Genomic DNA, 25,185 nt, shown 5'->3' with positions numbered 1-25,185 from the left:
GCTTTGATGGACACCTGAGAATGCTCTAATGGACACCTGACATATCTTTTGCCATATTATCCCAGTACACTGGACAATAAATAATTACTCAGATCAGTTCCCAGATAATATGAATTAATACTACAAACCCACCAAGAGTCCACCAGCACCTACAAAATTACCTAAGTGCCACCAGGGACCAACCAGCAAGTGCACCTGAGAAAGGCAGAGAGCCACACCTGGCTTCTGCAGGTGACAATGTCCACAGTCCTTTCCCTGAACGTCCCTCTTGGCAAATGAAACAGAGACCAAAATACCTATCCAACAAGGCAATATTTGGAGTTATCCCACCCCTCTCCCTAATGTGCACCATTTTTAAACAGATACTAAAAACCCAACTGTTCCAGCCATGTTTTAGAAGTCATTTCTAAGAAAGAACTCTAACTTAGAGTCATTTACAATCCCAGCCATGAATCAGTGCTGTACCACTGAAAAGGGATATCACTGTCTACCACAGCAGGATAAAGCCTATCTGCTTATTGCTATTAGTGTAGTACCAGTGTAGAGCTTAGAAAGCATTGGATCAGTGCTTCCTTAGTGCACAAGGTTTTATAAATCTGCAAACCTTCAACTCATAAGAACCACTGAAACAGTCTATCAGTTGCATCAGGAAATCAGTGGTCTCATAATATTAAAGTGGCCTAATCTTAAAGGTGATCTAAAAAGGCTTTTTACCTGCCAAAGACTAACTCTGGTTTCTGTCTTTCTTCTGTAACAACTGACAACATGACTAAGAACTAAAATCAGATAAGAACTTGCATTCCATAAGTGGTTCCGGTTGTGAAGACACTCTCAGTTTGGGGGTAGAGGAGTGGATAAAGAAATGTGGCATAAGAAAGGAAGCATAAAAGAAAGATATCTTTCTTTAATTCTAGAACACATTGCTTCTGTTAAGCAAATAAATAAATCTACCAATTGTGTCCCACTTCAAACAGATTTTTAAAAGGAGCTTCTCCATTTTTAAGCTCCACAGCCCACTAAGTCAAAAGATATTTTCCGTTCACTGATACACTTCCACTCCGAATGCCTCAAACCTTGCCTTGGGAAAGACAAAACTCTTTGCCTTTGTTTTGACCCGAAGACTGCATTTAGCACCCAGACTTTTTATTTTTACCCCCTTTACTCTGTGCTGGGACTTTTCCCAGTAACTGTGCAGACCTCCTGAGAGCTGTGCAGACTCCCAGCTGGCAGCAGTTGGCTCAGCCAGGTTGCACCCAGCCAGGCAGAGGCACAGAATCCCCGGCACACGGTGTGCTCTGCCTGCCTGCACAGCTTCTCAAGGTAACAATGCCTCAGACCTACTGCTGTTTGTTCCTCTGTGCTGACTCCTCTTCCTGCTGGCCTTGGAGAAGTAAGATCCCCTACTTAGTTCTGTGTTTTCCTATTATTTTTCTCTATATTAAGACTAGATTGTGTCATGTTAATAGATACAGTCTGGGCTAAAACTCTTGCCTCACAAAATTTCTTGCCCTCTCATCCTTTCTCTTACAGAAAGAGATAATACTTCCCCATTCTTCTTCCCTTTTCTAAAATGTGTTGTGCAAAGTAAACACATTCTAACAGAAATAAATGGGCTTCTGGTTGACTCACAGATACTCCTCTACTTAAAAAGCCAGTTCAGACTTGAGCTCCCGTTTTTACCCCCTTGATTTCAAAGAAGCTCACAAATATTTAAGCCCTCAGAGCAGGTAAAAAGTTTTGTAATTTTGGAAATAACAATAACTATGGTCTCTGAAACTGTATTTTAAAAATTTAGATGTAAGCAGCTGATAGATCTGTAGGTTTTTACATGAAGACTGCAAAGAGACCTCCCAGACTGTGATGGAAGTGAGCTCCACAGTGGCCACCACGAGCTCACACCTGAAAGGGCACAGCCCTACTGGAGGCAATAAAGGAAGAAACTAAAAAAGCAGATGGAGCAGAAGATTCTGCCTGAAAGCAAATGAACAATTAATTACATAAAGAGAAACGAAAACTGTAAATTCAGGATCAGTCAAAAGACTTGAAAGCATTTTTAAAAAATTTAAAATCTGATTTTCTCTAGCACTACAACTGAGACAGAACTGACCAAGTTACGCCACTGATAATCTCAGAATTTAACACAGAGACACGAGAGCTTATTAATATCTTCAGAGTCAAATGCACACATTTCTACTTTCTGATGACTAGAACCTAATTTTTTATTTTCTAGCAGCAAAGAAAAGCAAAACACAAAAGCTACAAATCTGGAAGTTTCAATATACCATGAAATTAATCTTGCAAATGGAAGTGCTGATGACCAAGAAACGAAGCAAACTCTTCCCCATGTGTTTATGCAGGTGTGCCATCTGCTGGAGATGGGTCATTTTCTTGTGTCAAACTTCAGTGATGGATTTTTATTATTTCAAAATACATCTACGATTCAGCAGCAGTTTTCAAGCTTTTGAAAAACCTAAGTAAAATATACTTGCATACAGGCTAGTTGCATGCACATCAAGGAGGTCTAACTGCAAGGATCTGAACTGCTTAACCACCAGCAACTTGTACAAAATGCCACCTTCCTCAGCAGTTTATGAGCAATGGAAACAACCACAAAACAGACAGGATCTGGTACAGGACCTCAGTCTGAAGACAAACGTCCCCAATCTGAAAGTTGCTACAACTTCAGGATGAGCGTTTTTGACTCCAGCTCTTGAGACCTCCCCTTGAGTGATGCTGCAGAGTCCCTAAGCCCAGCTAGCAGTAAGGCACACACACCATCTGCCCACTGGGAGTGGATGTCTCAGCAACACTAAGAACAGGGCAGGCTGCATAATCCTCTTTACTAATCTGTTTGTTTCCCCTCTTTTGGCTTAGGAGTCTCTTGGGCTGGTTGTGCTTTCCTAGAGCTGCAGGAATGCAGGGAAGCTGTCAGGGAGCACCTGTGGGAACCCTGCCAGGAGCTCCCCACATCCCCCTGCATGCTGCATTAAGAACATTGGGTCTGGTTCCTCTAGAACCTGGCTCCAGCTTTCCCCTGTGCTCCCTCGTCCTGGTACCAAGGAGACAGCAAGCAACCACCATCCATCTTTTCCATGCCATTTGTGACACTGTAGATCTCTATAACATAACCCCATAAGAACTTCTTCCCATTATCACATTTTCCTCCAGGTACTAGCTTACTTATTTCCTGATACATGAGACATACCTGAAATCATTACATATTTCCCTTTCTGCTATCCCTGAGCCTTTAGCAATTGTAGCTTATCTGTTCAGAGACAAAGAACTAGAACTTCACATCCTATTCAAAAGATGTAAATGACCCAGGTATTTGTACCTGATGACATTCTCTGTTCTCTCTTGTTTCTAAGTAATTGTAACAAAGGATTTTTATGAGCTGCTGAGTACTGAGCTGATATTTTCCAGGAACTACCTATCCCATCTGCAAATTCAAGGCCCACACTTTTTATGTGAATATATAACAGTGTTCTGTCTTCCCCCTCCATTGGGTAGCACTCAATATACACTGGATTTCACCTGCCATTTTACTGCCTGCTCACTCACTCTCTTCAAAATTATCATTCAGCACCAATTCTTGTCCCTACTGTCCTGAATCTCTGCATGAACATTGCAATGTCCCCTCACTGCTGGCCCTCTTTTTCCAAGTCATTTGAGAACATGCTGACCATCACAGAACTGCAGAACTCTACTGGTAACATCCCTGTTCTGCCAAGGACTGATGAAACTCCACTTCTTTTCAATTTCTTAAATGTTTTGCACTTAAACTATAGCTGTATAGTTTCTTTTAAAATCTTAGGTAACAGACCTTATCAAAATCATCTTGGAAATCCAAATATTTTTCATCTTTTCCCAACTGGTTTCAATGGAATCAGAAAACAAAAGCTGAGCAATTTTCACTTTCAAACTAAGCAGAAGAATTTGTCAGTGATCACAGATCTTGTTTTCATCTAAGCATCCAGCTGTTTTCATCTGTGTCTTATAACTGACAATAAAAAGGTCTATTCTTTAAAAAGCTCCATGTCAGCCTAAGACATCTGTGCATTAAAGCACCTGTGTTTCCACACCAAGAACCTTTGTTTCTCATCAAATGGAGGTCAAACATAAGATTTCCAATCCCAGAATTCCAGCTGAATTTTCACCCATCAGTCTTAAAGTACAAGACTGGAACCTTCTTGTTTCCAGGTAAGAAAAAGTTAAGTGTATGTTCTCTTTACTACAGCAGGACAATACAGAGGAATGATATACAGGTTAAGATATACAGTGTCTTCAAAAAAAGGACACATTTCTTGTCCTTATTGTATTTATTGAAGTCTGACCTTTTTTATCAGAGACTGATCTGTAACTCAGGATGGCAACATGCCCCAAACTGGGGGAACCTTCCACACCTGCTCCACCAGAACTTTCAGGGGCACTTCTGTGACAGACAGGGGAAAAAAAAGCATATGTCTAAAATATATAAATGCTTACTTGGCTTTAAATGGTGAATCAGATGCAGCATTTTTTGCTTCCATCAAGCTCTCATATTCCTTTGCCCTGGAGGAGAAAATATTCATTATTATTGACTATTGTCTAAAGCATACAGGATGTAATAACAGCAAGAGAGTTCAAACCTCTGGGTTTTTCTGCTTCATAGTAAAGCACAGCATTCCTGTCAATGCTGCTCTGTCATAACCCAAATCCACTGGTGCTTAACTACTGGCCACTGGCCATTAACAATTTATGATTAACACCACTACTTTAGAAAATCATCAGTACACAAAAGGTGCATTTAAATTGACTTTTCAAACAGTAGAAAATTTCACAAGTGATATATACAGCTGTAGTAATCTACTACCTATTATAAAATGATTAGTGAAATAATGCTATTAATATTATGAAAATATAAATAATATTGTTATATAAAATATAAATGACTTAGACATGTAGTGCAGACCAGATTAGTACATCAGAGAGATTACAATTAACATACAAATAATTGGTTGTATTTGCAGCACAGGAGCTTTTTTTATGTAACTACTGACTGTAGTGTAACATAATGAATGTTAGGCGAGCAGCACAGAAACACCTCCACCAAGGACTCCTTTACTGCTGGAAAGAGAAACACGACCTCTTTAGTCCCTTAAAAGTATTGTTTACACTGGCCATGTGCCAAAAAGCGGGAAGAGAGAGACAAGACCTTTTTCCAGCGCTTGTTTTCACTCCAGCCAGCCTGTGCCAACAGGTGAAATCTGTGAGGCACTCCTGGAGCAAGGCAGGACTCACAGCAACAATCCTGCACCCCATTTCTAACAACACCCATGTAGAGCAAAACTAATCCAGGCACTGCAGTGATGCAGATGCATTTCTCTCAGATACATATATTAAACCTTTCTTTACATTTTCTGTTCACCCAAATGGCTCAAGTTTCCCAAAGCTACTCAGATTTTCCTTTCGCTTGCTTTGCCATTGCAACTTAAGCTCCACACAAATATTGTTACATCACCACCAGCTCTGATTTGTGGGTCATTAATGAAGTCATTAATCACAGCTGACTTTAGTATTAAACATGAAGGTGAGATTCCTTTATTAACCTTTTGCCTTCTTTGCCAGAAACAACACATTTCAGCTTCTGTACAGGCAAGTCAGTCAAACTTGAATTATCACCCCAAACCCCTGTCAGTAAATGCACAAGGCTGGAATGCTTTAAGCCCCCTGCAAAGCCTGGACCAACTACCTGCTAAGCACACCCCTGATGCTTCCACTCAGCTTTCACCAATCCTGCTTTTCCTGTGTCACTCTCCAAACATCCTCCTGCTAGCAGCACATACAGGATAACCTGAGATAATTCACTTACCTATATATCAGTTGTTACTGATAGCACAAATTAAATGGCTTAGGGTTATAAATATAATTAATAAGCCTAACGAAACTTCTCAACACATCTAATATCCCATTGATCACCATTTGTCCCCTCATTCACCTCTGCCCTTCATTGCTTTGATACTGCAAGAGTGATTTAAGATGTGGAAACTCAGGAGTGCAACAGAAACCTATTTGGTTGCAGATCTTATTTTTTTCCAGTTTAAAATATCACAACTTCCTAGTAACTGAAATGAATGTGACATTTCAAGTGCTGAGGTGTAAGGGCATTCATTGTAACTATTTATTTTCCTAGAGAAGAGCTGCAAGTATGTAGTAAAACATGATGTGTAGATAATCTGCTAACACCTATGAAACTCTAAATTAGCAGCATCAAAATACCTCTGCTTTATGTTGCTACTGGACATTTTTATTAGTAAGTCTTTTGTGCTAACATCAGAAAATCTTCTATTTAACTCTCAGTTATCTTCAAGGACAGCAAAGCCATTGAAAACTCTAGCCACCCTTTAAAAGTGAAACCAAGCTTAATGAACAAGAACTTAATGTCTCCTCAATATAACTTAGATTTTGAAACTTACATCATATTTTTCAATACTGCATCACCATTGTAAAATGATGGCCCTTTATTACTGTTTTAATCACAATTTTTGATGACAAATATGCTGACTCACACAGCAGTCTGACACATACAAACTCAGAATGTTCTGAAAAAGTTTTTCTCCAATTTGTGCCAACAATAAATTATTATTTCAACTTGCATTCCAAGGTCTGACAAATCCTTGACTAAATTCAACAGAAACCACCCTAGAGAAATAATTAAAACTGGACCCAGAAACTCCATGAAATCAACAGGTCATATGAATAACCATCTGGATGCATCCTGAGCATCCAGAAACCTGAAGAACATTATCCAGTTCCAACAGTGATGTTCAGCTAGTGGATCTGCTCATCCAAAGAAGAGAGTAGTCAGAAGCAATAATACACCCTAAGAGTGTTGTGGTTTTGAAGGCTGATGTGCCTGCTTGGACTAAATGAAACATCTCACTTCTACTGTAGCTCTAAAAATCTGTGCAAGCTTTTTTCTCTTACTTGAAACCCTTCTTGCTTAAAAAGGCAGAGAAGATGTGTAACCATGGCTCTTACCTAGGTGAGAAGTATTTTTAGAGAGAAATGCAAAAATATGCTACAATATTCAGCTGAGCATTAACCTGAGCTGGGGACCATTCAGCCATAAAGAGTGACACTACCAGTTCATGATATAATGATGTCCTGCACATCACACTGATTTGCAGATGTCACTTTTTAGACTAAGAACAAATTGCATGTCTGACAACTCACTTTCCACTTGAAGATATTTTTAACTTTCTTCTTGTTGTGACAGGCAAAAAAATGATTAAATTTAGTCATGGGATTTGACACTACAGCAGGCTGACTTCTATTTGTTGATTACTATTGATTTTCTTTGATACTTCATTTAAAAATCAATAGCTAGAAAGAAAAATAGGCATGGTTTACACAAATTTAAACATGCTATTGTATGCTAGAAGAGGCTACAGTTTTGGCAGGGCACTGGCATCCAATTATGAGAAAAGCTCTTAACAGGTGAAACCAAGGGCTCCAGATCGATACTCAGTTTTCTTTCTCAATCAGAGAAAGTGGCCATAAATTAGGCTCATCAGTGTTATTTTCAAGACACTCCCAAAGCAAATACTTTTACATTTTTTTCAGCCTTCCACTGCATTCACACTAGAGGACAGAAGGTAAAGTTTAGAACAAAACTTAGAAAAAAATAAAAATAAATTGCTACTACCTGGAGTTCATCCGTGCCTTTAGCTTTTTGGCTTTCTTTTTAATTTTCTGTTTCTCCTCTCCATCTTTTAAGGGTTCCACAGGAACAGAACTCTCAATCACAATGTCCACAATGTACTTTTTTAATGACAGGTGCTCCTGCAGAAAATAGTGGAATAATATTTAATGGTATAGTATGTGATGGAGATCATAGATTATCTTCCCAGGAAAAAGAACAGCGTTACATATTTAACTGAAGGTTATGAAAATGAAGCCAAATTTTAAAATAAATCTTGGGAAAGAGATTATTTTACACTGGAGAGAACAAGCTCTGCATTTTCTAAAAAGGGAGAAAAAATATTAAAAGAAGAACAATAAATACTATGCCTGCTTTTCAAGGAATGGTTACCTAACAAGTATGGACTCCAAACTGACATCCTCTCTCTCCTCCAAGCAGCCCTTTACATCCACAGAAAACCTGCCCTACCAACATAACTCGTTACAAGAAATAAGCTAATTTTGGTTTTTATATTAATTCTTCATCAAAATCTAAATGTCATTAAAATATATGGAAATGTATTTTACTATTCACTACTTACAACATTATCATTCATTAATACAACTATTACTTTTCCTCTCACATTAAAAAAATTGCATTTAGGCAAAATATTGGTAAAATTTCAGTTCCCTACAGAAGAAATGCTAAACAACCACCTCAATGCCAGTTATTAGAACAATTTGCACAATTTTTAATATACTGAGGTTTGTATCTGTTTTCTTACAAAATACCAAACTTATTATGAAGTACATGTCACCACAGCTTATTAAGATAACTTATCCTTGAATATTATTATGGCCACAATCAAACGTGGTTATTCTTTCCCTTTTGGTAAGTACCCTTAAAATTCAAAGAAAAACGTGACGTGCTAAAAGAATTTATAGACAGTATTTTCCAAAAAACAACCTATATTTTCTTTCATTGATTCAGGAAAATACTGTGCCTATTGAAAACAAAATAAATCTCAGTGAAATTTCCTGGAAAAAGACCATTTAGTTTTTGGAAAGCAGTGCTACGTGGTATAACCTAGGAATATATATCTGGTGGAAACAGTAAATGAAATATCCATTTTAAATCATAGGAATGCAAAATGAATACTGAATTAGTAGGTCTAATTCTACTGAATGAGTACTGAACATAAGAAATCCAACAGTACGGTCTAAGCAAATTCTAAAGGTAATGTTGACTTTCCCTTTCTCCTCTGCCTACCTTGGTAAGTCCCAGCACACCTGAAGAGTCTTCCTCAATGAACTGTCCAAGCTGTTCAAACCACACACATTGCCACAGGTTGCTATAGTTGCTGGGACAATAATTTTAACAGCTTTTGTAGGCATTTTCCCTGCCCTTAATATTCTCCATTTAGTTTTACCAAGCAAGCCTCAAAAGAAAACCTTCTCAGGGTACCTCCAGAGGCTGTGCCCTTGGAGCATCATTGCTATGTGTTAGTTCTCCAACAAGCTGCTGCAGTTCAGAATGAACCATCCCTGTCCTGGTTATGAACCCCCAGCTCAATTCTGTCTTATGAGAGAGATGTATCCCTCAACATCCTCTTAAAAATACCTTTTGCACTATTTTTCTTTTTAAAACCAGAAATCCAGTCCTTAGGTTCAAGCTGCACAGGAAACAGGTGGGTTGGAGTTTGACAATGCTAAGAAAAGGAAGGGCTTCCTCAGAAACAGACCATGGCACTGCTGCTTTGCTACCAGGCTGCAGGGTACTGACCCTGTGACATCCACTGAGAAAGGTATCTATGAATGGTTTCCATGGGATTTGGTATGAACACCCCTGCTTTCCAAAGGTACAGCCCAGCACCTCCAGGAGCCACCTCAGGTCTCTCCGGTGAGCTGCAGTACGGTAACACACAAACGAACCAGGGCTGTCACTGTGCTTCTGCACCTCCATTCAAGACCGCAATGGGACGCTGCTTCATCCCATCTTCACACTCTCATTGCTCCAAAGTGACAGCAGAGTGGAATAAAGTTCCCACTGCACTCTGGGATGGCCACCACACCACACCAGGGCAGTGGGGTCACACTTGAGCTGGGCACAAAGCAAGGAGACAAAGCTTTGCACCCCCTGCACAGACACTCATCTCTTTTTTCATCATCTTATCTGTGATTAGCTGCTGCCTTGAAGAGAACTGCAGGGTTCAACAAGCACATTCATGCCCCAGGCTGTGGGGCCAGGAGAGCACCCAAGACGGTTGCACACATTTATTCACAGGAACTGGAGCACCTCTGTGCACCATGGTTCTCAGCGTTCTCAGCTTTCACACGGGGCAGTGTGGATTAATATCAGACTTCATCCATACAGCTCATTAAAGTCAGACCAGAGTAATAATCCCTTGTGTCACAAAACCAATCTCCCTCTGAAGGTACAGATCAAAGCCTGAGATTATCACCGTGGGCAGATCGACACCACTCAGGTGTGAAACAAGAATAACAAATAGCTTGGGATTGGGTGACAACTGGCACCTGAGGAGAACTGCTGCTACACCACCCTCCAGAGCAGGGGAAACATATTGATCAGTGTGTTTTATTGAGCTCCCACCAGTTACCTGAAAAAATTGAGGTTTTGGAATCCACTGAGTCACAGTGAAGTACAGGAAGTCCAATCCTTTAAATAATTAAACTCATAAGTAATTCCACCTGCACAGCCATAGTTGGGCAGGGGAACTCACCACAAAAATGACAACTATAAAAGGGAATAAGGCCAGTGCAGTGTTTTCAGAGCAAACTTCTGTCATCCTTTCATTTAAATAAGAATGAAACTCATCAGTTTGGGGTGGGTGTATTTCTAATAAATGTAATGCAGGATAACAGGGTAATCTGGACACTTCTTCCTGAAAGCCTTTCCCTTCTCTGCAATTATTATTTTTATATAAGTAAATGCTAAGTGCAGTCAGAATATCTGAGATTAAATTAATTTATCCTCTCCCTAAAAGCATTCTGGGTTTATTCTTATGGCAATGTGAGGGGTCATCACTGGTCAGGTCCTGAGCTAGGCTGAGCACATTCTGGCCCCAAATCCTCAGATATTAAACCAGCAGATCTTTGGAGAATTTAGGCCATTATAAATGCAAAACATTGTAAGTAGAGGCTCTTTTTTAATGGAAGCTGCTGTTATGATCTGTATTCAGCCTACCACAATTTTTCAGTGCAGTTTTAGTTTCAGCCATATCAATTTTAGCTGTGCAATTTCTCTGAAGCTCTGTTTTAAAGGCTTATATACAATATACTAATTTTGCCAGGTCTGTCCTAACAGAACACTTTTCATCTCAGGATTAAACCAGAGCCAGTGATGATGGTCATTCCGTGTCAGACTTCTGCCACCATTTTTCATACTTGATACTCATCCTCTGAGCTGCACAGCTGAGATCAGCAGCATCACAAAGTAAGGTCTCAGCTCTCGTGAAGGTGACAGAATCTGTGCCACCAAGAGCAGGCACTGCTCTGTGCTGGGATGTACAGCTGCAAGATAAAGAAACAAGAACTGAATGCTGACATGGATTTCTTCATGGTCACCTCAGTGTGTTCCTCTCTGCTCACGTGAAGATGGCTCAGTGACCCATTAGAGTAGAAATACTCCTGCTCCTTCTCTCCTGTGTTACTGCCATGCATTCTCCAAAGCTAAGAACTACTGTTAAAAATCCCAAGGTATCCTGTACCTGTCTCAGGGGGAGACCCTCAGTTTCCAGCTGAAAAAGCCATGAAGCTAAAGTAAGGTAGTAAACATCCATCATGGGATATTTAATGGTATTTTGTACAGACACATGTTGTTATTTAAATTTTTACAGAACACAGAAGTAATTTTTAGAACAACTGACATAAATTTCTGTAAAAGTTTCCGTACTTTATTTACAAACAAGGTGATAAAGACTAATATTATTACCCAAGTAAAACTGCAGTCACCACAATGCAGACAGAAATTAGAATATTTACAAAAAATTTCTTTGCTATTCCTTCCTTCTCCCTCCATTCTCAACTGTTCTCACTTTTGGTCAAGTCACTGAAAATCCTGAAGCTTTCCAAACGCAACAGATGGGCCTCCTCTACAAACTGCATGAGAAATGGAGTTGCCAAAACCATTAAAGCTAAAGCTAATAAGGTCACCCCTGAAGTCACATTCTTGCTGGTTATTGCCTAGTCCCCTTCATCTGCCTGAACCAGAAAATCCACCCTGTTAGTCTCATATCTCGAAGTTGATAATTTTAGTTGACTAAGCACTTCTTATAACCAATGTTTCCTCTGTTTCTTATATGACATGTTTACACTACAAGAATAACAGCATTATAATCAATATCCCCTGAAATAAAAGTAATTTTTTTCAGACTCCAGAATGAACATAATTGCAAAGTTTTCCATGGACAGTACAGCAAATGCTACAAAATGCTGCAATGCTATATAGCTGAGCAGGGTCCACTTCTGCTTGGATGAGGAAAACCATACCTTAAACTGGATTCTGAACCTCAGTAATCTGCATAAAATACAACAGCTGCACAAGAAATTTCCCAACTGACATCCTCTTCATACAATAGCCATTCACAAGACCAATACTCTCCAGCAGCTCTCCCAATTTACTGTCCTAATTACAGCAAGAGCACCCATGGATCTGTCCTTGGCAGTTGAAACCTTGGATATGTATTTATCAAACCAGAACACAACTGCAAAATTATCTTCCTACCCCATTTTTTCCACTATGACACTTCTTGGCTCTGTGTATTACATATAAGTTAGTATTCATTTCACTACTCAGAAAATATTAATAGGAACTTTATTAAATTGTGAAGCATGCCAAACAGAATTCTTCCTAACAAAATTCCCTCCTTCTAAAATTAGAGGTCACCACAACACAAATACTTATTTCCTGTTCCTTTCTTTTCAAGTCAGTGTTGCCTTTTCATGAATTCTGCCTGGGGCACGCCTGCGCAGGCAGGACAGCACTGCAGCAGAGCCAAGGAGGGCAGGAGAGCCTGGCTGTGCTGGTCCCAGCTGCTCTGTGCCATCCCTGGCCTCCCCAAGCACAGAGTTCCCCCAGCACAGGCAGGGACAGGAGCCTTTGGGATCCTAGGAGCAGGCAGGAGAAGGCAGGAGCAGCAGCCAGGGTAGCAGGGAGCTTTGGCACCTGCTCCAAAGCCCAGGGAGGCAGCACTGCAGGGGGATCCTTGTCCAGCATGGGGCAGGGCAAGGCCTGGCAGTGCCACGGCCACCCAGGGCGTGACCAGGGCTCCTGACCTGGGCTCCATCATTTATAAACTCCCCAAGTCACAGATCTGAAAAACCTGCCTGCCTATTGGACTTTCACCCAAAAAAAACCAAGCCAAAATGACCTTGCTGAATCTCAAAGAGTTTGTAGGTTTTTTCCCCTCTGTTATTTTTTCATTTTCATTCCCTTCTGTATTTCTGGATTCTGGCCAGAACTGAAGCAGAAATGCCAGAATACTGTAAGGCTGGTTATTCTGTTATTTTTGTATTCTTTCCAACCTTGAATCCCCAAGTTCTGAAAGAAAAGGCATTCTTATAAGTGTTCTAACCCAGTTCTGCAGACCAAGGCAACTTGAAAAACATCTGTCTCCAGCTATTTATCTAAACTCAGTCTTCAGAACTTCCAAACACTTGTTATTACTTGCCCTCTCACATCAGCATTAAAATATAAGCATGAGGAAGACTATAAAGAAATACTTGTAGTAGCTTATTTCACATAATAATAGCTGTCATTCATTTACCATTTTAATATAGAAAATATATATATCAAACTGATATATAAAGGTAATGTACATAAGGAATATATTCTAGCAAATCAATAGGTAACTATTCTGAAGCCTACATATATCTTTTGGATTTACATCTCTACCTGTTTCAAAACAAACAATATCCTGTAACTGCAGAAAATAATTTAAAAGTGTTTTCACTATTTATTACTAATGTCAGGAATAATGGTTTCTTACTTGTGTATATAATCACTTAAGTGATATATATGCCAAATTTTGAAGAGTTTTTTAGGGTTCAATTCTAAATCACATTACCACAGGAATATTTGTTCATGATTTTACTACATGTTTCAACAGAATTACTCACTATTTTATTTTTTCCTCATAATCTAGGACATTATTTAATATGGAAAACAGATGCTGAAGCAGTCTGTGAGTTATATCAAAAGCACACTTCAATTTTAAACAATAACAGCCTGAAACACAAATGATCAGTAATTCTTCATTGTAAAGAGATCAAATACTATTACAGGACCACAAGTGATCATCCACTCCAAAATATGAAGAATCTTAAGATGGAAGGTATTCCTTATTAATATGAATAAAGAAGTGTTACTAGAGGTGCTATATGTATAAGAAAGAGGTTATAATGTAATGAATTTTCAAATATTATTTTCTCAAAACCAAGATTTTCATTATTCACATTTCTGTGCTAGACTGTACTTTAGAAGATGAGTTGAGAGCACTAAAAAACTTTTATTATTCATTCAAACTGAAGAGTAACCTCTCATTGCACAACTAGGTTTTCCTTTACATCTGGGATGTAGTTTTTTTTTCCCATGAGGGACTAATCCTGCTTTTCAGCATATCCAAACTAAAAACTATTTTTACTGCTGACAGTGACTGCACTTTCAGTCACCTTGCTTGTCCATGGATTCAATGACATGACAGTCTGCCATTAAGACAAATAACAAATAATGGTCTTAATAGCAGCTTTAAGTATTTTTTCAGATTTTTAATACCATTCCCACTTGTCACTCCAAAATGTGGGAACAGAAGGCAAAGTAAAGTTGTCTCTTCTGTGTGATGAGAATTCTGCATCCTGGCCATGGAAAGCATCCCTGCAGATGAGGGAGGAAGGCTGGAAGGCACTGACTTTATCTGGCTGCAAGGACAGCTGAGAGAAAGGGGAGATCACAGTGCAGCTGGGCCTGCCAGCAGCAGTTTCTTTTACTGGTTGTGGATATTGGAGATGCCCAAGCCAAAAATAGGAAGGGTGCAGCTGCTGGCAGTGATCTATCACAATTAAAGGCACAGCCAATAAACGATTAATCTCTTATGTTTTGCCAAGAAAAACAATACTTTATAATAAATTAAAAGTAAGAAGCTATTGCTCTGCAAAGTACAAAAAACTAGAATTGATGTATGGGGTACTGAGAGACCTTCGGCAAGCTGCAACATGGATTAGACTTTATAATCATTGATTTTCATGACAGTGTCTTCTAGGACAGAATTATTCACAAAGAATGACATGGCCAGAACTCCTGGACTGAAAGGACCACAGGTACCCACCATGAGGTATGAAATATCCATAAACAAAAATGAACCACAGATGCCTGGCATAATTCCACTCCTCTAGAAACACATAACTCTACTCTAAAAAACATCCTTCCTTCCTCAGGAAAAAAAGAAAAAGAAAATTGAGTAAAGCCAACTCAGCCAGAACCTGAGGCTTTACTGGGATGGGGAGTTCTTGTTTGCAAGTGATTTACAGATTGTTTCCCCTGAGCAACAGAAAAGAAAAATGGGCTACTGTTGGAGAACTATAATAAGATGCCAAGAAAAAAAATGAACCTCCTAGGAAGTCTGTGGATAAAGCAAACAGGAATATTGTTCTACATATGACCAAAACACATGCACCACTACACAGCCCAGAAATGGCTGCAGTACCACCAGAGCTGGGCCAGGGCCATCTCCCTGCGCTGGAATGGTCATAATGGAGCAGCCAAATGCCAGGAGAGATGAAGGGCAAACACCAGGGCACGAGCCAGGCTCGACACACTGGGCACTGACCAGAGCTGTGGCTGCCCCTGGATCCCTGGAAGTGCCCCAGGCCAGGCTGGATGGGGCTTGGAGCACCCTGGGACAGAGGAAGGTGGCCCTGCCACGGCAGGGGTGGCACTGGAGGAGCTCTAAGTTCCCTTCTACCCCAAACCAGCCTGATTCTGTGAACACAGGTAGACATGTAACATTCATCTGAATGTTCCAGAATAAAAAAGAGAACTATTAGTTGCGTATAATGGTTTTTAAAAGCCACATACCCACAGGTACAGACCTCTCAAACTCCTCTATTAGATGAAACTAAAAACGTGACCCTGTTTAGTATTGTTATTTTCCATTTTGCTTAATTGTATCTTTTAGATAGGCTACCAAAGGAGTTAATGAAACACTATATTTCATTTAAATACAAGAACTTGAAAACACTCTGATTCAGAAAGGAAAACAAAAGCATTTTTTCAATACTGCAAAGGCTAAAGCAACAAAACAATAGTGATATATAATTTAATTGGAATGAAAACATAGTGTATTAAAAAAAAAAAAAAAATAATTAGCAAAATCCTGGCACCACCACGTGTCTAGACAAGAAAAATCCTTGTAAATACAGATGAAGAGCAGCAAGGGTCAGACATTAAGCTATTTGCCACATCTTTTTCCCTCAGTAGTTTCCTCTGCAAGAAATAATGAAAGCAGCACACCCTTCTAGGAAAACAGCTTGATTTCTTTCAGAAAAACAACTCCTCACTCCTAAAATCTAAAAACCTTTCAGAACTTCCAAGTGCTGTGAACAGGAGCTCTGGCTGTGGGTGGTGCTGGCTGCAAAGCTCACCTGGCTGGCACAGCACAGCCCTGCCTCGGGCTCCCAGCACACCCAGCCAGGGCTCATGGCTTTCCCTGGGGCAGCTGCCAGCACAGGAGGCACTCTGGAAATCAGAGCTAGGCAGAGCTGGGCCAGGACAGGCTCCCACTGCAGCCCCAGCTCCACAGGGAGCTTTAGTCACTGGCCAGCAGCTTTTTTCAAAGGAACGTGTGTGGGCTCAAGCAACCAGGTCTTTATATAAATCCTCACATTTTAACGCTGTCAGTCTTCAGACAAAAATCACCTCTCTGCTCCATCATGGGATTACATTTTCATTTGATCTAAATGCACCTCTTAGAAGTCCTTTGTTGCCTTTATATAATGACAATAGAATCAGTTTTCTCTCCTGATAAGAAAAAGCACATTTTTCACATATGCAAACAACAGTTCATTAATATTCCTCCATCCTTCTTTGGAATACATAAAATTGTAGCATGCACCTTATATAAATTAACCAAACCCTGCCGAGTTATCTATTGCATCTGGTTTTTAGAAGAGCTTTTCACTTATTAGAAACATTCATAGACCACATGGAATGACATGATTTATATTCTGAAAGTCCCTTTAAACCACGGCATTTAAAGGCCAGGAGATACAGAGAGAGCTGGGACAATGGTTCAAAGGGAGCCCTTGAGTGTATTTCTCCAAACAAACCAGGAGAGACAAGAAAGGCAAAGGCAAAAGGGAAAGCAGAGGGGCACAGAAGTGCCTAAAAAGTGCCTGTAGCTCCTAAAATCTAGGAGCTACAAGTAGGAGAAAATGTCTACGAGGTCCTTGCAGAGACTCCTCAGCCTAATGAAATGACCAGGTGTTGTCCCATGGCTCTTGCAGGCACCTTTTCAGTGAGGCCTTTGTATCACACAGGCTTTCATTCAGCAAAGCAATTAGTCAGGACTACCAACATACTAATTGATTGCAGTGAAGTCCATGAAAGCAAATTGCTTACACTGTTTACATCCTTTGCTGAACTAAAAGCAAGGTGGATGTTGAGAGAGGGGACGGGAAATCAATAGCACAGAAAATGGCACTGCAAAAGCAGGCGAAGCTGAGGGTTTGATGGAAGCAGCCAGGCACTTAAGCAGAGAGATAATGCAGGCAGCACGCTCTTACTGCACTGGAGATAATGCTGAAAGGATGTGGGCCAGTGGGAGCACTGAAAGCTGCAGAAATATACTGAAGATGACTTTCAGCCTGCTGCCAGTTTTACCACCTAGGTGAATTAATGTATCTACAAGAAGACAGGCAAAAGCAAAGTCACAAAGGAAGTAACCAAAGTGAACAGAGCTTAATTTGCTTTTACAGGATAACCACTGTTAGAAAACCAAGAGCTGCTTGCTGTAAGAGAAAGCTACAACTGTTTCAGCTGGAGACTAATAAAGCCCCAAATGAAGAAAAGCCAAAAGGCTGATGTGCAATAAAGCTGCCACACAATCTGAGAATGAACTTCTAGGCTTTTTCATTTTTCTATCTTCATTCACAGCAAAACTATTTTCTTTGTACGTTTCACATCCACAAATGAATTCACCTTCCTGACGGTCTAATCCCAGCTGTCAGCTCCTGAACCAGACATGCTGGAATTAAGCACAATAAGCACTTAATGCCAAACCAGGGGGACATTGCTCCAACATGAAGTCTGCTTTTACCTCTGAAAATGTCTCTAAAATGACAGAATTTACAGACATTACAGCGAAGAGAAAACCCCTAGGATACAGCAGCTTCTTTTTATTTCTGGCAAGATAAACTCCTACCACCCAGCTGGCCCAGAGGAATCAAGTGTCCATGACCATTAAGAAGTTTTTAACTTTTTGCTTACAGTCAAATTAACCAAGAAAACTCCTTACTGCATGAAGAAAAATTATACAATCATTTGCTTCAATCAGTTTCCAAAGCTCTGAGGAGACACCTAAATCTGAGGTACCAATATGGACAAAATTAAAGTATTTAAAATCTTGTGATTTCCCAAGTAATAGTAAAGAAATTCTATTATCAGATTAGAATTTTATAAAAGCTTTCTTTCCAGGCAGCTACCTAATATACTGAAGAGACTGAACACAAAATGAGTCAAAGATCAAGAGTAAGTTATCTGAGGTGTCAAGTGCATAAGGTTAAAGGTGAAATTTTATTAGGTCAAAGGTGATATAAATAAAATCTTTTATGTCAAAGAAGAAGGGTCACAGACAAGACATATATAATCTAAAGACATCACAGATGACAAGTAATAACTTTAAGTAGCACAAGTGTATTTTCACTAGAGTTACCTTCACTGACTGAAAAATTGAAACACATGATAAACAAGTAGCTATGACTATTACAAATATTACAAAAAACTATGACTATTTCCTGGAATATGGGTTCACTTCTCTATAAAACTTCGGAATTTTCTTCTCAAGTATTTCAACACTTGGGAAGTTACTGAATGCTTTAGTTGTGAGGTTGGCATTAACAATGCTTGCTGAATAAAGGGATACACTAAGCAGATTGCTCTGATTAGTAGAACTGCTTTCCTACTCTACACTGCCCAGATCTATAGTGAGTGTCTTACTACTGCTCTTTTAATACAAAAAAAAAAAAGGTAATAAAAAGCAGAGAAGGCCTCAGACCTGGAAAATTTTAGGTTACAATAATATAGCTCAGAATTTTATACTTGGACTAACTGAAAAATGGCCATAAATAATATATAAAATAGCTAACAATGGAAGCATCCATACATTGCCAATCTGCCAAACACTATGCACCATCTTGATTAAGGATATTGTAATCTGCTATAATAACTCTCAAGCTGTTAATTCAGTTAGAATTGTTCTCTCCTTTCTCTCCTGCACTAAGCATTATTCAAGAAATACATACATTTAACCTTCATTTAGGTCTTAAGTTCTCATCAAAAGGTTTTGCTGAGAAACCATGGATTTAGGCACAAAAATCGGGATCTTTGTGCCCTCTAGTGGAACTTCTGTTTCCCCAGCTGGGTGCAAAGGCAGCTGATTCTGTTCTCCAGAAACTGGAATTGCTCACCTATCAAATGAAATGTGGAGAGTGTGTAATGCCCAGGCACAAGGAAATCCAGTCCAGTGTTCCTCCAGGCTCCTCTGAACCAGCTGCCCAGCAAGAAGCACACTTCGGGCACCAGTGGCCAGACAGGTAGCAGCAAAGGCCAGAGAGATCCAAGAAAATGTCAATCCATACCTGGAGTACCCACAATAGGACAGATTCTGGGAAATCTCACAGCTGGGATCTCCAGGCAAACAGGTGCAGTATGGAAATTTTATGTGTAAGCCTGGCACATAAAATCCAAAACCACACAACTCCCAGTAAACACCGTCCAAGAGGAAGAAAGAAACTGAGAAACTAGTTTAGGTACTTTCATTACAGTTGGGAAGGGGCAGGAAAGTGCAACTCCACAAGCATTTATTCCTCCAGACTACTGTCCTTCTCCAGTTATCATTTTCTGCTTTTTCAGTGATAACCACCTCTGTGGATTCCAGTACTTCAGAGACCTAACTCTCCAAAGTTTTTAGAAAGGAAACCACGTATAAGAAGCTGAAAACCAAGAGAAGATTTCAGTAAATAAAAATAGTAAAAGAACTGTGAAGGAAAGTGAAAAAATCAGAACTACTGGACAGTGTCATCTGAATCAGCCTGGCTGGAAATACATTTCCAAATACAAGTTCAATCTGAATCAGTGCAGAAGAACTGGCTTGCACACTATTTCCTCCTAATACCTGACAGATATAATACAGGGGCATGCATAATTTTTTTGGATGTGGCAGAACCCAAATTCTCATTAAAGAGCCCTTGACTTAATACTGTAACTGAATTCTAGCAGCAGCAACAAAAAATTACATGACACAGCTATGCAGATGTCCTTTCTACAGAAGAGCAGGCTCTTGGTAAAGTATAAAACCTTAAATGCTTCCTCAAAATCACTCTAAATGCCAACTCTTCTAAAGAAGCTACTGAAAAACTAGTATTCTTAGCAATATTAGCACTTCCAAAACGTTTCAAATCTTACATTTTGAAGTAATTTAGCACTACAGTTTTCAGCATTATGGACCTTGATGCACAGGATAGCACACCTGCTCACCTAGAAAAGGACTAAGATTTTAAGCAAGAAGAAGAAACAAAGAAAACAGGATGGTGACAACTGTAATGGATAAGATTTTTAGGATGCAAAGATAAATGTAGTGACATGAAAAATGCCTTCGATTAACAGAAAAGCAATTAGTCACATTTTATAAAGAATCAACTTCAAGCGGCAATTGCCTGCAGTATGTGAATGCACTGTTCCTTTCATTGTTTTACACTGGTAGTCTGCTACGATCCCCATGCTAACAGAAACAGTTTTGTTCAACTCCTTTTTCAAGCTGAATGGCATTTAAAACCAGAAGTAATACAGAAAAAATAGCACAAAACTTACCACTTCTTCATCTGAAAGCTCTCGTCCTTGTATACTACTGTTTTCTCTTACAGCTTGCTGGTGTTTTTTCCCTTTAATGTGGCTGAAAAGATACACTTCTGATGAAATCTGTAATGACAATAACTTAATAGTTATTTTTCCCTTTGCAAATTCCATAATATATAAACAACAGTATTTTCAACATAATATAAAACATGCCAATTTGTCAGGGGTATGTTCAGAAATTCAAGCAACTTTACTCCTCAAGCTAATTTACATAAACATATTTTAGGCAGGACTTAACAGTAAATTACAGAATGATTTGCTAGGCAGCAGTGTAACAATAGATTAAAAAATACGTTAGGCTCTCCTCTCCTTTTCACTTCAATCTAATTTCATACACTGGAGTTTCATTCTGAAATGCAAGATCAGTGAGTACACAAGACTCCAGCCTGCTGAGCCTGAGTTTCTGTTCCAGCACTGCCTGAGGTGATCCCATGCAATCTTGCTTAATGCAGCAATTACAGAGAAATAATGCTCAGTGGCATGTCTCTCTGATAATGCACAGTCTCTGCAAAGCAGTGAAAGCAGTTATCAGTAGGAGATCTCCCAGCTCTGGCCCAGTGGCTGTGTGGCTTCTCTCCCCCACCATTCCTGGGACAGGGAAGGCAGGCACAGGCAGAGAGCCCCAGCTGATGTTGGGACACTGCCAAGCAATGTCCTTGGCTTCCAACAGAGACCAAGAAAATCAGACACCAAAGGGAGAGAGGAGACAAAGAGAACACTCCTTTTCCTGTCCAACGCTTTCAAGCGTCCAACCAAACTCAATTCAAGAACTTCTTGAGCTTGATGTGGTTTCTCTGTGAATTTCAGTCCAACTACACTTAACCAATCAGCCCCTGAACTCACAGTAAATTCAAATACCCACAGCATGTTACATCAAGGTGTTCCCAGCTCAGCTGCCTGCTATGTAAAGGACCACATTCTTTACTTTGCTTTAAATCTGTCTCTAAACTACCTTCTTCCATCTGATGCTCCCAAGTTCTTGCTTCTCTCAGCAGACAGCCAATAAGTGAGCACTGCCCAGAGTCTCCATTCTACCCACAACTCTACAGCTCTCTTAAATCTTCCTAACCCACCTGATTCATGGACAGCAGAATAAGATGCACTTTTTACAAAAGCAGAGCAGGGATACAGCAAATGTGCAAGTGAGTGAAGCAGAACTTGGAGCTGCATGGCTTGGGTTGGTCTTGCAATTCCAGCAGTGTCCCCTCTGCCCAACTCACCATGACATTGCACAATGAGCACTGCTTCTTTCGCTCATAGGGTGTCAGCTTTGGTGCATAGTCAGTATTAGCATGTCTTCCACTACTGAGTTCAGCTGCTTTCTCTTTTCTCTGTTCAATTTGTTCCATGTGCCTTCTAATACTTTCATCATGCTGAATGGAAAATAAACAAAGCAATGAAAACACATTGAATGACAGCAAACAGAATTGAACTGTGCAAAGAAATATTGAGGTATTTTTCAACTAATGTATCTTTTTATACCTTCAGTTGAATCTTCTTCTGCAGTTCTTCCATGGCTTCTTGCTGAGCTGCAGTAAGAGCTGCCAACCTCTCTTCTCGGTCTCTAACCAAAAGATAGTAAGTACAGGGAGAATTTGTATCAATGTAAAGCATGAATAATACTGACACATTTATATTTGGAATGAAGAACAAGAAAACCCAAAAATGAAGTTGAAGATGATTCAGTAGAAAAGAAAAACAACAAAAAAACAACTTAGAGAATGTTCATTTGAATGACTTAATAAAGATAGACACTTGAACCTTTGGAGCAGAACCTGGATCACACCTCAGTCCCGATCAGAGCTGTGATAGTCAGGAAGATGCCACAAAAGAGTGATGAATGTGAAACCCTGGCACCACTTACATTCAGCCAAGGGCTGCAGTCACGGAATCACAAGGGGAAGAGCAGACTAGACACTTGAACCTTTGGAGCAGAACCTGGATCACACCTCAGTCCCGATCAGAGCAGGGATAGTCAAGAAGATGCCACAAAAGAGTGATGAATATGAAACCCTGGCACCACTTACACTCTTCAGCCAAGGGCTGCAGTCACTGAATCAAAGGGGAAGAGCAGATGACAAATTGAAAAGCCCCCTTTGCAGCACTCAGGGCAGTGCTTTATAAAATGTTCATTGGTACAAATTTAAATATAGAAACTCCCAGAGAAAACTCTGACCAACAGAATCACCCTGTTGAAGAAATTTAGATTTTTTTTCTGAGAAAAGAACAAGGGGTGTAACTTGACTTGTAACCATAACCATTAAGCAGAAACCCGCAGGTAGGAGTTTCATCAAGAACAACTTCCTATTGGTCAGTAAGCCAAGAGAGCAACTAAACCCTAAAGGGGAAAAAGTCAGCTACTCATGCTGTTTTTACAAACAAAATTTGTAAAATGTAATGGGAGAGAAGCCTAGCAGTTCTAAAGTGCCAAAGACATAATGAAGGCTCTGGGTAAAAGTGAGCTATGAAGGAGTCAACCAAAGCCATCGGCTATCTTTTCAAAAAAGCATTCCAAAATTAAAGGAGCTTGAGTAGCAAAACTACACAGCCTGACATAAGGATTACTATAACTGCAATGGATTTTGTCATGTGTGGATTCCTGTTTGTCTGGGATTTTAAACAGAAATCTGATAGAAAAAAACAAGATCAGTTCCACAACTGTAGAAGTAACATTTCTAAAACAAAAAGCCACAGAAAATATACAAGCAGATAGGAAAGAAGACAGCAGAGGAAGTAAATCAAATGATAAACACTAAAAATTGTTCTTTCAGAGAGAAAAAGTGAACTCTTCCAATTACTGTGGGTGTGGGAGGGGTGGGGAAGAGAATATGGATGAGAAGCATTAGGTACTTCATGTGTTATCACCCAAAAGTGAACTCTTCCAATTACTGTGGGTGTGGGAGGGGTGGGGAAGAGAATATGGATTAGGTACTTTATGTGTTATCTGGGTACAGAAGGAAAACTGAACTACAAGCTCATTTTAGCTGTTTCTTTCTGGCTGCATTTTTACGTATTTGTTTCATGCTACAAACTACACCATTTCATACTTCTGCATTTTCACGTATTTGTTTCATGCTACAAACTACAACAGACTATCACCATTTCATACTCTGGGCTAATAATGTTTTGTCTTTGAAACAATATTTTCAAGTTTCCATTTACAGAGCATCAACACAACTCCTGCACAAGCCCTTCTGAAAATCATTCTTTTTCTATGGTTTATACAGTTTTATGATTTCTATTGACAAGAACAACACTTTCCGTATTGTGGATTTCAACTCTCTGGAATATAAAATACTTTGAAATTACAACTAAAGCTTTACTGGAAACAAGTTAAGGGCAGTGGGGCTTTTGAAGTCAGTTTTAAGTACACTATTTCATTCATACAGATGTTTTAATCACCCACAGATGCACATGGTAAAGCTTATACTGAAGAAACTTTAAGCAGATACTGCAAAAATTGCTCATTCCAGACAGTATTCAATCTTCAGGATACAAGCCAAATCCTAGCTGCAGGAAAAAACCCAACAAAACATCAAATGAACCTCCAAGGTTCCACCAAAACACACTGCAGTCCAGGACAGAAGGGACAGGACAGCCAGATTCCTGTCAAACTCATCCCACCCTGAGCATCAAACCCAAGAGCCTGAGTCCTGCCCTCACTCTGCTGTGGTAGAGAAACCTCAGAACTGTTATTAGGGGATGTAATGACTGACAGAACAGAATCACCACATTGTAAGGCACCACACACATTCCTTCCTACTCCTTTCCAAAATTATTAAAAAAAAAAAAAAAAAAGAAAGGAAAAGAAAAAAAGAAAAAAAAAATCTCGTGTAATCAATATGTGGTAAAGAAAAAAAAGATAAACAAGTGCAAGCACGGTACTGCACTATCAAGTACAAGGGGTTTGAAAACTGAGTGTTAGAGCAACAAACACAGAGATTTGCTGATACACAATAGCAACAGAAGGCAAATGGAAACTGCTTTTCCCACAAGTCATAAGGAAATTAATGGGGTGCAACAAAGAGATGGGGCAGATTTAACACTGATTAAACTCAAAGAGCAAGGAATTTTATGCTTGAAGATTTTCAACAGGATCTAACTGCAGAAGGCCTTATAAGACAAAGATGTCAGTAGGGCAATTATCAGCCATTTGCTTACTTTGAGGGTTTCCTCAAATTTCAGAAAGATGTAGAAGCCTTACACATGTAGGGTCTATCTTCTCAAAACAGCATAACCAAATTCTCCATTACTCCTAATCTTCCTCAAGTACTTGCAAATGAGAACAAGATCCTGAAGGATCCCTTCCAACTCACTTAATCTCAGGTGATTTTGGCTCAACACACTGAGGAAAGGTCCATGAAGCCCCAGTAAAG

General features: G+C 39.6%; 1 protein-coding gene across 2 annotated transcripts in view; it reads right to left on the bottom strand.

Moving 5' to 3' along the window:
• SCAPER (S-phase cyclin A associated protein in the ER) overlaps positions 1-25,185 on the bottom strand; it is a 136,209-nt gene that overhangs the window by 71,694 nt on the left and 39,330 nt on the right. For both annotated transcript variants that reach the window (XM_041427672.1, XM_041427671.1), the window contains exons 18-22: positions 22,292-22,373; positions 22,030-22,182; positions 20,765-20,872; positions 7,688-7,824; positions 4,486-4,551 (exon numbers count right to left, since the gene is read on the bottom strand). In XM_041427672.1, the coding sequence (XP_041283606.1) occupies positions 4,486-4,551; positions 7,688-7,824; positions 20,765-20,872; positions 22,030-22,182; positions 22,292-22,373 (546 nt within the window). The remainder of the gene's footprint in view (positions 1-4,485; positions 4,552-7,687; positions 7,825-20,764; positions 20,873-22,029; positions 22,183-22,291; positions 22,374-25,185) is intronic.

The sequence above is a fragment of the Onychostruthus taczanowskii genome, unplaced genomic scaffold (genome assembly GCF_017590055.1).
Source record: "Onychostruthus taczanowskii isolate IOZ18803 unplaced genomic scaffold, ASM1759005v1 scaffold118, whole genome shotgun sequence".
Classification (NCBI taxonomy): domain Eukaryota; kingdom Metazoa; phylum Chordata; class Aves; order Passeriformes; family Passeridae; genus Onychostruthus; species Onychostruthus taczanowskii.
This window is presented reverse-complemented; position numbering and strand designations above follow the sequence as displayed.